At 39.0% G+C, this 17439-nt stretch overlaps 1 protein-coding gene across 11 annotated transcripts in view; it reads right to left on the reverse strand.

Annotated features, from left to right (window-relative positions):
* The window catches only part of LDB2 (LIM domain binding 2), a 307652-nt gene that overhangs the window by 199409 nt on the left and 90804 nt on the right, over positions 1 to 17439 (reverse strand). For 9 of the 11 annotated variants that reach the window (XM_061584223.1, XM_061584221.1, XM_061584222.1 and 6 more), the window contains exon 2: positions 7485 to 7587. The exons of 1 other annotated variant lie outside the window; for it this stretch is intronic. In XM_061584223.1, the coding sequence (XP_061440207.1) occupies positions 7485 to 7587 (103 nt within the window). Of the gene's footprint in view, positions 1 to 5466; positions 5567 to 7484; positions 7588 to 17439 lie in introns of those variants that run through there. One more of the 11 variants, XM_061584224.1, reaches the window with a different exon arrangement.

Genomic DNA, 17439 nt, shown 5'->3' on the forward strand with positions numbered 1-17439 from the left:
CAAAGTATTTTTTTTACTGCTATCCATGGTGGTGGTCGCCCAGTGGCAATCACCATTATCCCTTCATCCAGACTGCCCCTAGAATGATCCAATATCACATAGTGTAATCCCAGGGGCATTCTGTGGGAAGAAATAGCAAAAATACCTAAAAAAAACACTTTAAAATGAAGGGGGGGGGAGAGATAGAATTGCTGCCATTCATCACCACAGTAAGCCTTTGAAATTCTTCTAAGAACTTCATCTGCACCCTGAAAATTGATAAAATGTGCCCTATTAACTTCCTATGGATGGGGTAGTAGATTTTGGGGGCTATTATGTTTCAGCCCTATACCATACTGTACAAATTTTCTAAGCATCAATCCACTGCATGAAGATTTCCCTTCTAGCCTCTATCAAGCAAAACACTTCACATGACAAAACTTGGCCTACGATCTCTGCTCTGTAGGAAACATCACATTCTTAGTGGCCATGTCTGAAACACATCTATAAACGGGGCTGTCGCCTTTGTGAGATGGTGTCCAAATTATTATCCCAGTTATTAGCTAGTTTCAATTTATTTTTATTTTATTATTATTTAATTTATTTCCAGCTTATTCAGCAGAAATCAGAATGATCATTAATAGCAAAGATAAAATAATAACCAAAAGCTATATATTTGCAATGGTGGTTTAAGCTGCACCATAAATTTCTGAACAGTAACACACATTTTTTTATGGAAACAATTATCAATAATCTGGTTTTGCTTTCACTGAGAGTGTTATATAACCTTTAGGTTTGACAACAAAATATAAATTAAAAAACACAACTATTTTGGGAGGTAGAAAAGAAAAATCTTAGCAGTATATTCCATTCTGCCACCTAACTCTAAAAGAGTTACCTTCCCAGCTCCCCTTCTCTGCAGTGCTGCATAAACACTGCACATTATTCTTACTGAGCATGCATCATCTTTCCCCATCTCCATAGTCTTGGGCTGTCAGTCATCTGTCAGCCCTCACCACATCAGCAAATGCACACCACTACACTGTCAGCACAGCAGCTGATGAGACTCTGCTAAGGACTGTCAATCAAACTTGTTTCTTTTATCTGTTCTGGAAATATTTTGTCTCAGAGAAACAAAGAGCTTGGTCAACAATGGATCAGAGTCTAGCATTTATTCTTGCACAATGATTAGGAGACTCTTAACAGGAAGACAACATGTTTTTCATCAGGAACCATGAAAATGATGTTTTTTGTTGAGATAAATTCAGATTTCTTCTCCCTACCTAATCCTTAGAGCGCAACAAATGAAGCAAAATTGTATCCAGGCAACACTGATTATGTTACATGTATTTATTTTTATCTATTCTTTATCCCATGGCTCAGACAATATTTTCCTAATCTCCCATTTATCCCACCAATCCACCAAACTATTGCTCCCATTTAACTGTGGTGAATCTGGGGTTGTTAAGGGAGCAATTTGCCTAAAGCTAAAATGGGAGTCCATTGCTGAGCTGATTTTTGTGACCAGCTTCAAGTTTTGGAAATGGTAATATTTCTGGTGGCATGACATGAAAGACAGTAACATTTTTTGTGGGCAAGGTTGCAATCCTAATCATGTCTATCAAGAACAAAGTCCCATTGAATTCAATGGGGCTTAAGAGGGGTTAGGACACAACCCAAACCCTGGGTGTCTGTTGGGAAGAGGCAACACATTGTGCCAGACTGACAGTGATTGGGCTGAGATCCTGCTGCCATGATGTGATAGCAGCAGGGGTAGCATGCTGCCCTGGGCTCCCTCAGGAGGAAGAACAGGATATTCTGTAGGGAGCCGCCTGCTCCCTAATGTGGTACATGCTCTGGTGCTGTCCCAGCTGGACTATTGTAATGTGTTATATGTGAGTCTTCCCTGGAGAACGGTCCGTAAGCTGCAGCTAGTGCAGAATGCGGCGGCTCGCCTGATTAAGGGCCTCCGCTGCCGTGATCATATTACCCCAGTACTTAAGGAACTGCACTGGCTACCGGTGGTTGCTAGGGCCAAATTTAAGATCCTGGCTTTAACTTTCAAGGCGCTCCACGAGGCTGGCCCACTTTACCTAAAGAGTCGCCTCCACTCACACCAGGGGCGCCGGCTTACAAGATCGTCTTTCAATGGTTCGCTTCTTATTCCCCCAACAAAAGCAGTGAGATTGGGGAGGACACGGTCCAGAGCTTTTTCAGTAGTGGCTCCCTCACTTTGGAATTCTTTGCCCCTTCCTTGTTATGCTTTTGTCGGGCCTTGAAAACCTGGCTCTTTAACCAGGCTTGGGAAGGGGGTTAGGGTGGCAGAGGGTAGTTCCATGGGGGTTTCTTCCATTTTTAAATTTTATACTGTTTGCTTTTTGAATTGTTTTTACATGGATTGTATTGTATTTTGTTGTACGTCGCCCAGAGTGGCAGATTAACCTCTGCCAGATGGGCGTCTAACAAATCTAATAAATAAATAAATAAAAATATAAATTCAGTAAATAAATAAATAGTAATGGATCCTGGGCTGGTTCAGTCTCTCTCCCACCCCAACCCTAGAATGCCCCATTTCAGGACTTTAAGCTGGCTGCTGACAGGGAATCCCAATGGCGGCACTTCTGTCTGCCCATACATTCAGCAGGCGAAAGGGAGAGGTCCATGCAAGCAGAGGCTGGCTCAGCTGAGCAGAACAACACTTCTGACCAATCAAAACAAACAAACCCAGCCCAGCTTAAAGTGGGTTTGGAATGCACCTTTAGTCAGGTATCTGAACAAATTTATAAGGCAAAGCAAATTACACTGTTAAATGCCCAGGGTTTGAATCCTCCTGTCTCAGACTTTCCTAAAGGCCTTAAACTAGGAATCACCAACCTGGTGCTCGTAGGCCCCAAGTTTGTGGTCCTTGCATTTGTTTCGGGGGATATTTTGAGGGTGGAGGGGACAGTCACTTCCTTTTCTGAATGATCTGTATGTTGGTGTGATTGAGAGATAGTCCTTTGGGCAAAGAGAGATGTAGGTGTGGCTGTGGAGTGTATGATCATGGGTGACAGAAAGATACATGTTTGTCTGTGGTCTGCGTGTGTGCAGTGAGTGTGTGCATGTGCTTTGTGTGTATGAGAGAGAGTGTGGTGTGGTCACCTTGTAAATTTTTTCTGGTACTGGAAATGCTCTCTGTCATTGTTAGACAGCAACAACATCTGTGTGTGTGTGTGTGTGTGTGTGTGTGTGTGTGTGTGTGAATATTCAATGATTTCCACAATCAGGACCAGAAGAACATAGGTGACGTCCCATAGCAAGCATGAGGTTGTCCTGGTTGGTGGGTGGTTGGGGAAAGCAGCAGCCATGATTATACTCTAATTTAGTGATATGCCATGTCCCCTATGGCAGCCATTTTGTGACTGGCAACTGCAACACTCTCTCAAAATTTGAAACAGGCTCACTGAGCCCAAAAGGTTAGCAAGCACTGCCTTAAACAGACCAGGCTGGCAACTTCAATTAATAAAATTCAATTCCTTAGTTGAGAAAACTGAAATTCTGCATCTAAAATATCTAATGTAACTTTTACACACACAAAAAAGTGAAAGAACAGTTAAGAATGGACCAGTAATGTTGTAGTATGTTTCTATTTGAACCTAGGGAATTGTTGAGAGTCAAAGAGGTGGGGTGGGGGAGAGAATGTATGAATGTGAATCTATGCAGGTAGAGGTCGACTGAGGTATGAGTATGACAGTGAGCGTGGCATTTGAGTGGACATTGAGTGAGTATCCATACAAGGATACTGAGCTAGATCACATACTTAAGTTGTAATCCTATATGTGCCTATTTGGAAGCCCCATTAAACAATATGGAATTTACTGTGAGTAAGCCTATTTTGGCATTATTTATTTATTTATTTATTTATTTATTTATTGCACTTGTATACCGCCCCATAGCCGAAGCTCTCTGGGTGGTTTACAGCAATCAAAAACATTAAAACAAATACACAATTTAAAAACATATTTTAAAAACACATGCTAAAATGCCTGGGAGAAGAGGAAAGTCTTGACCTGGCGCCGAAAAGATAACAGTGTTGGCGCCAGGCATTAATAAGTGTGTAAATTAATAAAGAACCATAACAACAACTGTTTATCCAGGATACAGAAAGTAAATACTTGTCATTTGCAGAGGCATAAAAATTCACGATGTGAGACCTAAGTACGGACAGCATAAAACAGGAATATAAGATCCAGGCTCTGGTGATATACAGAAAGAATCTTCTGGATTATAGTCCCAGTAGGAACCCCCCAATAGTAACTACATGAGTTGTTATGGCATTTATAATGTTTAACTGTAGAAGGCTGATATTTTTCTCCATGGTTGTTTTTAAACCATGTACTATAACTGATTTTTTAAAAATGTGATTTAAAATTTTTGTTTCTTTGTTTTTATCCAACACAATTTTTTATCTGCTGATAAACTTGGGAAGCAGTCATAACACCATCAGGGGAACAGCAGGACTTAATGGAGTACAGGCGGGCCCCGCTTATATGGCAGGTTCCATTCCAGACCCCTGCCGTAAAGTGGAAATCACCGTAAAGCAGAATCCCATTGAGTATAATGGGGCGCGTCGCGTGAAAATGCCGCAAAAATGCCACAAAATGCCGCAAAATCAGCTTTAAAATGGGGAATGAGAGCCGCCGCATTAGCGGAACACTGGTAAGCAAAGCGCCAGTAAGCAGGGCCCTACTGTAGTAGAATCACCCACCACCATATCCACCGCCCTGCTGCTCATGCTGGTCAGAATGGGGGGGGGGATCTTGTAGTTTTGCTATGCCAGTTCCGAGACACACACAGCATATAAACCCGGATTAAGTTCCCAACCAGTTTAGGATCCAGTTGATGCTTTGCTGACCCATCTCTGCCTCCTCCCCTCCCAGATTCAGTGACTGGCTGTCACTGATGATAGCTTCTCCCAGTCTGCAGTTAGAACAAGGTGCATTAAGGAGCTCTGCACCAGCTGGGCCCCACTGCTGACAAAGGATGGTAGAGCCAGCTGGAAGAATACCTGCACCTCATCCAAGCCCCTTCAGTGCAACAGATCAGGGGGTAGGGCTTTTCAGTTTGTTTGAGTGAAGTATTTCACATAGTTATAATTACATATCATGAACCAAGGTAGATAAAAACTTACAAAGCTGTGCAGCAAATTCTATTCAACACAAGTCAGTCAGAGCAATCCTTGTTTTCTCTTTCCCCCTCCCCACAACCCCTTCACATTTTGAGTTTCACATCTCGGAAGATTCTTCTATTTCCTGTAGTGACTGACTGTCACTGTTTCACCCACATGCATTTAATTCATTTTATCAGTTGTCTCTGGGTGTTTATTTGACAAGTGCTGCCTCTTTTTGGAGGAGCCAAAGGAAAAGCTACTTTGAACACCATTTAAGGGATTATTGTTGACAGAATTACTATTTCTAGCCTTTCAAAGCAAGTGATAACTGTACAGACCTTCAAATTACAGCCTCTAGCAAAACTGGTAGTGGCTGATCTGTCCCAATTAGGTTGAATCAACTTGTCAGGTATCAAATTTGCTAGTTGTATTATCAGTCTAAGAGGCAAAGATATATCAGTAAAAAAGCAATTAATGTCCAGTTAGATTGGACAGGACTGTGTTTCTGCAATACATGGCTATGTATGAAAGTCTTTGTCAAAGAGTAAAAAATATTCCTGTTGTCACAACTAATTTGAATGGCTGTACTATCTGCTAAGTGTGGAGAGTTCAAATCAGAGCAAGCCTGTAAACCTAAACCCTGATTGAAAGATAAAATAATTGCAAGACCCCTTGAGAGTTGGTGATCCAAGAACAAATTGTTGTAGTGATTTTTGAAGCTTTTGTGTTCTTAACTGGGAAAGCTTACACAAAACGAAGAGATTGATGGTGGATGGGTCTGCGTTTTTTTAATTCATAAATATGATATATACAAATATACAGTTAATGAAATAATATTTAATACATCCATAATCACTGCTTCATTCGTTTCATGATGATTCCAATGCAACAAAAATTGTACCTGCTGATTATATTGTTCCCTTCCATAACTAATATCACTTAAATCTATTCATTATTAATTTCATCTTTCAGAGGTCCATTATTTGTGCAATAACTGTTGATGGTAGATAGTTTTGTTGACCAAACCTGAGAGCAGGGCTAGCCAACAAAGTACCCTCCAGATGTATGGATGGCAGGTATAGGATATTCCTTAACTGATTGTTCAGTGCCATAAATTAAAGTCTGTTCAGAGGCATAAAAAGGTTACTTACGTTGTATACATTTAATTAGGGCACGGGAAAGGAACCTGTGGCCCTCCAGATGTTGATGGACTATAACTCTCACAATTCCCAGCCAGCATAACCAATGGTCAGGAATAACAGGAGTTGTAGTCTAACAATTTCCAGAGGGTCACAAATTCCCCTCCACGAATTAGGGGCTCTAACTTATTGTGCCAGCAATGCCATATCTTGCTTGGCCTTCTGGGTCAGCATTCCTTGCTGAATTATTTTAGGTCCTTTCGTAACTTCTACTAGCACTGAACACATTCTTTTCACATACCTTGTTACAAGCATTAACTTTAAGAGGCTTCAACCCCAGATCCCACTATGCCAAGTTGTTCTCTCCTCACGCAGTTACAGCTCTGTCATGCTTTGCTGATCCTGCTCCACCATTGTGTCCTCACTGGTCCTTGTGCTGGGGGATGAAGGTCTGAAGTGAGGTGCCTGCTGTACCTGTGTAAGCTCCTCACACACTTTAGAACCCTGATCGTGCAAGCTTTAAATCTGCATGGGGAGACTCATATAGCATTTAGCAGGCGCCTCCCTTCAGACCTTTTGTACCAATGTGTGGACGACTGGGAAGGGGGCTGACAGGAGACATGGCATCAGGGCCATTGTCACATGAAGGGGGAAGCAACAGGAGGGGGTTGAGTAAGCTTTAGAGTCTATAAACCAATACCAGCTCACCTTGTCATCTGCAGGCCTATTCTCCTAACTCAAATCCAGGGAAGACCTTCTGACTATGCCTCAGTCCCTTTAAAATGTGGATTTTAGCATGCCCTCTAAATTTTACTTGATTTTTTATATTTTGCAAACTACTTGTTTTGAAAAACAAATTAAATATATAAAGAATGAAATATTGTGTTCTGGGGTTAAACCTACTCTACACCAGATCATTCCCAGGCAGTCATTTACTTCAACATCACCTCAGAACAGTTCCCTCCCCAAGAGAAAAAAAGGTTTATTGTAAAAATTTCTAGCATGCCTATTTCTCCAAAGAGAGTCATGGGGGCTAACTGTTTATCCATTTAAGAAATTTCAGCAGCACAAAAATAACACAGAACTGCAGCAGCAAAATCACACAACTAACCAGAGGTGTTTTTAAAAACCCAGGTCTTCACCAACCACCTGAACCAATATAGTTCTCTGAATACAGAAAAGCCAAAGTGAAATATTATAATACATTTGCCCCTTACTGTATCGCTTTGGTCCATCTTCCAAACAAAATGAAAGAGTTAAGGTTGCATCATCTTCAAAAAACTCCGTTGCAAACGCATCCCACCAGAGGTTGTCACTGTCCTATGAGGGAAGAAACCATTTTTTAAACAGGAAGAAATCAGATGTAGTGTATTGTTTTTTTCCCAACTGCTGTTTCTTTTTTAAACATTCTCAGTAAAGAAAAAATATTTTAAAAAGCCATTGCCAATAATTCAAAATGGCTGGATACTGAAAAGAGGAATCTCATTTGTAAACATATAGAACAAGCCTCTTCTATAAAACTGTAATTCTTCTTTAAAACCAAAACACAATTTAAGATTAAAACCGATTTCGGCACCCTAGTGAGATACTATTTTGAGCAGCATCTTAACACTGCATGACAAGGCTGTCCCTTTGTGGCCTCGACCTCCATTTCTATATCAATAACCTCATACCACCAATGTCACCATATCATTTGGTCCCATGCTCTGTTACTGTGGAATATACAATCGGACTACTAAGTCATTTAGAAATTGGAATAATTTGTTTTTTAATTAATAGTAATGAAGGGGCAGATGTTCTCGACCATCATATTATAAAATATCACACTAGAATAAATACTGCATTGTAATAACACTTTAAATACTGTTATAAAAATAAATACTACCACTAACAACCATGTTTCTGCAATTGTTGTGTCCAAGCTCCCTGCCCCCAGCAATGTAGATAGATGACAATGGAGATCTCAAGATTGGAACCCCAGATTCTGTGATCCCCAGTAATCAGCACCCTTGAGAACAAAAGATTAACAGCCTCATCAGAGATGATAGTTCTCCAGAATTTCATTTCTGTCTCAGAAGATAGCCACAGTGTAATAATTCCTGTCAAGTTTCAGAACAAAATTAACCCCTTTTAAATCTTGTACATCTGTCCATTCACTGACACTCTAAATTCTGAGGCACCAAAACATACACAGAACGTATATGGGAGATGTTCAGCTTTGCACAACAGGCCAACCCCAAACCTGCTCCAGATATTAACAGCTGAGGAGGGTTCCTGTAAATGAGTTGACTCCATAGAATCATGCAGCTGACTCTCAAATGAGAGAGCATTCACAGACATTAATACTATTCCACAGTTGCTACAGATGGCATTCATTCACACCTTTATCTCCAGGTTTGGCAACTAAAAGGATTGATGGCACCACTGGGAAGGGGGGCTGGATTTAGCCTCGGGTCTGCCAATTGCTGAGCCCTGCTTTCTGGAGTGCTGTGGGTAGAGATCTGAAGGCCTGCTTTAAAAGAACAACAAAAGGGGGGCTTTTTCTCCTTTCCCCCCAAAGCCTTTGCTCTGCCCCCCATTTTTTTTTAAATTGGATTATGAAATATTTTCTTTTGGAAAGATGAATAAAATGTTTAAAAATGATATATGTTTTTATCTTATAGCAGGAGACACTGGCATTGTCACAACTTCAGTTTCTTTGCTTGTAGGCTTTCTCTTGTTGCCATAGTTGAATTTGTTTCTTCTTGCATCTCAAAAAACTGGGGGGGGGAGTACAAAGCAACACAAAGGAGCTGAAAGTATACTTAATTAAAAGTATGCATAAATGTCGTAGAATACAGAACATCTTCAGGTATTTGGTCCAAGAGTGCAGTCTGGGATTGTGCCAAACATATTGCTTCTATAACATGGTGGCAAGGTCTTTGCACAACACAGCCTCTGGTTGCTCTTGCTTACTTCAAATTCTTCCATCTTCTGCAGCATGTGAAAAAAAACCCCTAGTCTAAGCTTGGAAATACACCAAATCAAGAAATAAACTGATATGTTAAAGGGTAGGGAAACTTGTTTTAATTTGGGAAACCTTCAGTTTTTAGAAGTCCATGATAAACATGATGACACATATGAAGAAGCAGAAACAGACTGATAGCTCAGAAAATAAGACTTATTAAATTTCATATAGTATTCATTGAGTCTTGGTCTCCCTCATTTTATTCAGCTCTTTTTACAGAAATGAGTGCTTTATGTCTGCAAGACACTGTGGAGGATTAGAGGAGGCATAATAATTTTCAGAATACATAATAATTGTCTTTGCTTTATTATAATGTTGATGAGTTCTTATGGTTTTTTTTTGCCAGCTCCTAATAAACTGGCAAAACCAAAGAGATACTAGGTTCCTTACATGGAGCTTGTAGCTCCATTTCTAAAAATCAAAAATAAAATAAATAAAATTTTAAAAAGTAAATTTAATTTGTAATTATTGACTGAATAAATTCTACTTTTAATATACCAAATATGCTAATTGTATAGCAAACCAAGTTATACATAATACATTTTATGCTCCTAAAGTAACACTGGTATTCAATCTGTTGTTGTTATGTGCCTTCAAGTAGATCACAACTTATGGCGACCCTATTCAATCTGTAAAGTATACTAAAACAAAAAAAGTACAGTACTACATATTTTTACTTTCCCCCCCAAAAAATATTTCTGTTTTTTCCCAGGAAAAATCCCCTTTTACCCTATGACTTCACAATTTTCTGAAATGTTACATCTGTAATTGTGGGCCTTTTGGGGAGAATTGGAAATTCTAGAAGGCAGTCAGTCAGTTTGACTGGGCTTTGATAACTTCTGCCCAACAGTTCTCAAACTGGAATGGTGGAACAGTTGAGAATATCTGTTCTAGGCTCTGCACTTGATTTATTCTTTGTCACAACTGGGATCAAGCACCATTATGACAATCAACAGATTTATCAGACAACCTAAAAAGACCCTGACCGAGTGCCTGTGATTTTCAAAATATGGTACTGGGTTCGATGATGATGCCAGCACTGGGTGGGGGGGAATAATTAAGTGGTCTGCGGAAACCCCCAGCAATTTTCTAGTTATCCAGGGGTCAGGTGAAGAGGAGTTTGAGAACAGCTGCTGTATGGGAAGTAAAAGTGATAGGACCTCTGTTCAAGTTATATATTTCTTGCTTTCGTTTATATCTAAAGATTCTAGTGGCTGGAAAGTGTAGAAATTAAATTATGGATTCTCTATATGAAAAAAGTATAAACATTCATTTTCTATCACAATTTGAATGCTATTCAAGGTTTTTAATCAGATGTTTTCTGCATGCTTTAAATAAAGAAGAAGAAGAAGAAGAAGAAAGAAATCTGTTGTATTGTTCTATGGTCCTATTCTTAATGTTTTAAATTGTCTTAGTATCTTAAGTGTATGTTTTATGGTTTTAATGTTACGAATAGTTTAATTCTATTTTAATTGTATATTTTTGTATGTTTTTTACCTATGTGTAGTTTTTATTTGTAAGCCGCCCTGAGTTCCAGTTTTGGAAAAAGTGCGGGGTAAAAGTAAAAATTCATTCATTCATTCAGAAACTGAAGCCAGGAAACTGCATAAACATGAAGTACAGTAGTGAAGGCATGTTCCCAATTAAAATCACTTTTTAATATTTGCCAGTGAGCCAAGTGGCATTCACAGCCAAATGGTGTAGGAAACCAAACTAGAAAAAAAAGTATAATTACAAGAAGGAAAGATAATTCAAAAAAATATCTTTTTCCAACAAAAAGAGTCAAGGCTGCTCCCAGGCATCCTTAACTCATGCACTGACAGGTTACCTGGGATTTTTGGTAATTATTTTCCAATTCAGCAATAATGAGATATTACCATGGCAACCCTCCTTTCACGTAGCACATTCATGCTCTCAAACATTGAAATAATGGACAAAAAAATTAATACTTTGAAAAGTACTTTAAAAATACATTTAAAGCAAAGGACAAAAGGAAGAAAGGAGCAGAAGAAATTCAGGTTCAGCAGAGAAGTGACCAGTGACCCTTGACATCTATTATGCTTTAGATTTTCCAGTCAGTTTTTCTTCTGTAAAAATTACATTAAGTCCATGTTAATTTTTCCACCAATGTTCCATCACGAATTCTCTTCAAACAAAAATTCTTTAAAGGATTTTTAAAGAAATGCTGGATTTCATTGTGACTATTTTCCAAAATGTCTAAACACCAGATGATACTGGATAACTCTTACCCTACACTTTTAATTGGTCCACAGGTACAACTGTTATATCACAACACACACCTTTTTCTTTTTCAATTGCAGCTTAGTGTATAATCTAAGAAAGTTGTCTCTTTAAGAATATATTTGCTGCAATTCTGCTCTCATTATGAACCATTAGTCATGGGTAACAACTGGTGGCTTTAATTGGGAATGTGAATCCCCATGCACATCAAAAAGCACATTCAGTCAGTTCTTTGGAGCTTGGGAGACCATTGTAATAAATACAGAGATTAATATCCAGTGTGCATCTACTAGGGACAAGCATGAATTCTGATTCAGTTCACATTTCAAGCTGAATCTATCAAATTCACATTTTTCAAAACAATATGAGAACCGAAACCCAGCCATCCTTTGAAATTTGCACATATTCAAATTTTGTGATGCAGTTCACCAACCAATGTTTACAAAAATGCATATATAATGAGAAAGTGCATAAAAATGAATATATTAGTGGAAATAACATACAAAAATTCATTATATGACAACATGTACAAAAAATGTGTACATTAGTCAAATCTGCCTACAAAAATGTGTTTTATTAGGAGAAATTTGCAGTAAAATGCAGGAGAATTTTCATGAGGAATTTTTTAAAAGAAAAAATGTGCAAATTGCTGCAGAAATGTGGAGACCTGAATTTAAGATTGGAAAAATGAGAAACAGAGAACTGAAATTGACAGATCTTTCCATCCCTAGCGTCTACATGAGACACACAAGTAGAAGGCTGTTTCTCCCTTGCTGAATGAGGATAAGGCCAAAAGTCTTTAAAACCTTAAAGGTCATGCTTGGTAATTTCCAGATTGTACTAAGACTGATGCACTATTTAAAGGGCTTCCCTTGAAGATGGTATGTATATTATTTTGCCTCCCCCCCCCCCAAAAAAAAACATTTCTGGGAGAACTGCCATTTCCATCAAGAAAACAGCAAGGGGAAGCAGGATTAAGTGCCTCCTCCCCTAGCATTGTGGTACCAAGTGGAAATGCTATCCTACTCTGTTTTAAAAAGTGGGAAATCTGATCACGCCTCTTCTGCTATCCCATCTAATTTGGCTGTTATATTTTTGAAAGCAGTTAGATTATTCCAAGAACTGTTTCAGTTAAGACTAAAAATAAATTATGGATTTTAAAAAGCACAGCTTTTTTCTTAATATATATGAAAACAAAGTATACTTCTGCCTCACAGACCAGTCAGTAGAACAGAATGACCCTAGGAATACAATTAAGGGCACTAGTAAAATATGTATGCCAAAGGCATCAACACCATTACTTTGAAAAAAAAGGAAAGAGGGTGACTGGCTGACATGTATCAATAGCACAGTTACAGCTGTTAAAGGTATAGTAACTATGTATTAAGAAGCAGCTACAACAAATGCTCTTCATGCTTTTTGTTTTGTGCAATTTAATCTTGAGTACATCCAACAGCAAGCCTTTGAAATTTGTCCCTCACCATCACATACAAACTGAAATATTTTGGGTCGATCCCTATTAAAATCTGAAATGGCAGCCTGAATTGCATTATTTCCATTCATTGCTTCACACATCTTTTGATTTGGCTTTGCTTTAGTGGCATTGCTTTCTTTATTTCATTTTGGAGAATGGCTAGATGCCATCTCTGGAACAATGTATGTTTAAACTGGCAGTAAGATCTGAAGGCTTGGCGTGAGGAGAAATGTGTTTTCTATTTAACAATACTCATCCATTTTGTTGCCAAAAATCTACTTGATACTCAGAGCACAACACCAGTTTTGTAACTGTCATATTAATTAACTTACATTTTTATTTAATTTCCAACTTGGAATCCATCTGAGCTTTCTGCAAGAAAGTTGATTCCAGGTTTCAGTTTTTAAAACTCTGAGCCTACGCTATATGGAATCTCTCAAAACACTCAGAGATAGAGGCTGTAATTCTCTGCAGTCATCTGCAATCTTATTCGTGAACAAGTCCTATTGACTAGAACTGTAACTTGGGATCACCCAGCAAAATTTATTGCCAGTTGGTTCAAGACAGATAAAATGAAGTCCTTCTTCACATAATGAATAATTAAATTTATTCTCACAAGATGTGATGGTGACTAATTTAGATGACTTCAAAAGTGGTATTGACTCATTCCCAGGGGGTTAGATTTATTGATGGTTATTCACTGGGATAGCAAAATTGAACTTCCATGTTCAGAAGCACTATACCTGTGAATACCAGGTATGAATTCTAGGTGGCTGGGAGAAAACAAAGAATGGCTTTTGCCTTCATGTCCTATTTGTTGGCTTCCCAGAAACAGAATCCTGGACTAGATAGATCTCTTACACTAATCCAGCAAGGCAATTCTATGTGGGACTTATCTTTCAGTAAATGTTTATATGATTATTTTGACACACTATTTAAGTTCTAACTTATAAAATTGTGTGTACTTTTTCTTTCAAAAAAGAGTTCTACCACTGAGAGAAATAATCAAGTGCTTGGAACAAACTACCCTTCTGAGAGTAATTAATCTTATTACCTGCAATCTGGCCTGTTGCACCATGTTCTGACACAGGTAAATACTGCAATACACTATAATGCAATGCGGGGGGTGATGGTACCTTTTTCTTTGCACTTTTCTTTGCACAGGAACTTTGCACATTCAGAGATGCCAGTACTTTTCAGCAAGTGATAAACTGGCAGGGTGGAAAAAAATGCACCAGGGAGTATCAGTAAGTTACACAAATTACTCTTTTCTCAGGTTACTCCCACTTATGTTTGATTAGCCAAGTGTCCTTCAAACAGGAAATCCTCCAAATGACAAGACCTAAAATGCAATGGTGGGAGAATGTAGTCACTTTTTTTTTTTTTGCTAGATCCATTTAGGTGACAATATCTATTATAAGAACCTCAGGGCTGTTACCCAAACTGCTACATAAGATAGTAACCCTGTATCAATCTTCCCCTTCCTATCTGTTAAGCTTGCAACACATAATTATGCTGAGCATTAGGTTTTACCTGCTTCTGTTTCATAGCCTGGCTTCAGCTTGTGGGGCAGGGAAACTGAGTCAGAACATGAAGGAAGTATGACTCCATACAATCATTGTGGGTGGTGATACCGCTGAGGGAGCTCTTGAGATGAAAAATGAAATCAAGGAAGCATCTAAATTAGGAAATGTTGTAGTAATGGGCAACTTCAACTACTCTGACATACACTGGTTACATATGTGTTCTAGTCAGTGACAAAGAAGTAAAAGTTCTAGATACCCTAAATGACTGTGCCCTAGAACAGTTGGTCATGGAACTGACCAGAGGGATGATGACACTGGACTTAACCTTAAGTGGCGCCCAGGACCTGGTGAGAGATGTAAGTGTTGTTGAACTGACTGGGAGCAGTGATCATAGTACTGTTAAATTAAATGTACATGTAAATGGCCAGTTGCTAAGAAAATCCAACATGGACACATCTGACTTCAAAAGAGGAAACTTCCCCCAAATGAGGGGACTGGTAAAAAGGAAGTTGAAAGGCAAAGTCCAGAGAATCAAATCACTCCAACACACTTGGGAGTTGTTTAAAAACACAATATTAGAAGCTCAACTGGAGTGTATACCACAGATCAGGAAAGGTACAACCAGATCCAAGAGGATGCCAGTGTAGTTAATAAGCAGAGTCAAAGAAACAGAGACAGAGGCAAGAAGGCTGCCTTCAAAACATGGAAGTTTTGTCTGAATAAGGAGAATAAAAAGGAACACAAACTCTAGCAAAAAAACAGCAACTACAAGATGACAATAAGGAATGCTGAAACGGAATTTGAGGAGCACATTGCTAAACACATAAAACAACAACAAATTATTTGAATACTTAAAAGCAGGAGACCGTCTAGGGAGGCGGTTGGACTCTTGGATAACAAGGGAGTCAATGGCATACTTAAGTAGGATAAGGAGATTGCAGAGAAGCTAAATGAATTCTTTGCATCTGTCTTCACAGTGGAGGATATAGGGCAGATCCCTGTGCCTGAACTAACTTTTGCAGGAAGGGAGTTTGAGGAACTGAGGCAAATAGCGGTAATGAGAGATGAAGTTCTAGGCTTACTAGACAAAATAAAAACTGCTGGGTCCGGATGGCATCCACCCAAGAGTTCTCAAAGAACCCAAATGTGAAATTGCTGATTTTCTAACAAAAATATGTAACTTGTCCCTCATATCTGCCTCCAGGACTGGAAAGTGGCCAATGTAACGCAAATCTTTAAAAAGGGATCCAGGGAGGATCTCAGAAATTACAGGCCAGTTAGCTTAACATCTGTCCCAGGAAAACTGGTGGAAAGTGTTGTTAAAGATAAAATAACCAAGCATGTAGAAGAGCAAGCCTTGCTGAAGGAGAACCAGCATGGCATCTGCAAGGGTATGTCCTGTCTCACTAATCTATTAGAGTTCTTTGAGAGTGCCAACAAGCATATAGATAGAGGTGATCTGGTTGGCATAGTGTACTTGGACTTTCAAAAAGCTTTTGACAAGGTACCTCACCGAAGACTCCTAAGTAAGCTTAGCAGCCATGGAATAAGAGAAGAGGTCCTCTTGTAGATCAGGATTTGGTTAAGTAGCAGGAAGCAGACAGTAGGATTAAATGGACAGTTCTCAATGGAGGGCTGTAGAAAATGGGAGTACCCCAAGGATTGGTATTGGGACGCATGCTTTTCAACTTGTTCATAAATGATCTAGAACTAGAGGTGAGCAGTGAGGTGACCAAGTTTGCTGATGATACTAAGTTGTTCAGGGTTGTTAAAAAAAAGGGATTGTGAAGACCTCCAAAAGTACCTCTCTAAACTGAGTGAATAGGTGGTAAAATGGCAAATGCCACTCAATGTAAACAAGTGTAAAGTTATGCATATTGGAGCAAGTAATATTAATTTTACATATATGCTCATGGTCTGAACTGGCGGTGACTGACCAGGAACAAGACCTTGAGGTCATAGTGGATAGCTCGATGAAGATGTCAACCCAGTGTGCAGCAGCTGTGAAAAAGGCAAATTCCATGCTAGGGATCATTAGGAAAGGTATTGAAAATAAAACTGCCGATATCATAATCATTATAAAAATCTGTGGTGTGGCTGCATTTGGAATACTATGTACAGTTCTGTTCACCTCACCTCAAAAAGGATATTGTAGAGTTGGAAAAGGTTCAGAAAAGGGCAACCAAGATTATCAAGAGGATGAAGCAATTCCCATATAAGGAAAGGTTGCAGCATTTAGGGCTTTTTAGTTTAGAGAAAAGGCAAGTAAGAGGTGACATGATAGAAGTGTAGAAAATCATGCATGGTATGGAGAAAGCGGATAGAGAAAAGCTTTTCTTCCTCTCTCATAACACTAGAACTCGTGGACATCCAATGAAGCTGAATATTGGAAGATTCAGGACAGACAAAAGAAAGTACTTCTTCACACAGTGTGCAGTTAAACTATGGAATTTGCTCCCACAAGAGGCAATGGCCTATTGGATGGATTTAAAAGAGGATTAGACAAATTCATGGAGGAAAAGGCTATCAGTGGCTATTAGCCATGGTGACTATGCTCTGCCTCCATTTGGAAGTATGCTTCCAAATACCAGTTGCTGGAAACCACAGGAGGGGGAAGGTGCTCTTTGCATTTTGAAACCTTTTTGCAGGTTTCCCATGGGCACCTGGCTGGCCATTATGAGAACAGTATGCTGGACTAAATGGGCCATTGGCCTGATCCAGCAGGCTCTTCTTATGTTCTTATACAACCATACCTGGGAATAAGCAACACTGAACTCAAAGGGGCTTACTTCTGAGTAGATGCATACAGCATTACACTGTAAATTAAGCAAATCTGCACAATGTATCTTCTTTCACATAATTTATTCTACAATGTTTTGCATAATTTATTCTGATTTTCGTAGTCATTGGGAGGAGCAAATTTG

This window comes from Rhineura floridana, chromosome 9 (assembly GCF_030035675.1).
Source record: "Rhineura floridana isolate rRhiFlo1 chromosome 9, rRhiFlo1.hap2, whole genome shotgun sequence".
Taxonomy (NCBI): domain Eukaryota; kingdom Metazoa; phylum Chordata; class Lepidosauria; order Squamata; family Rhineuridae; genus Rhineura; species Rhineura floridana.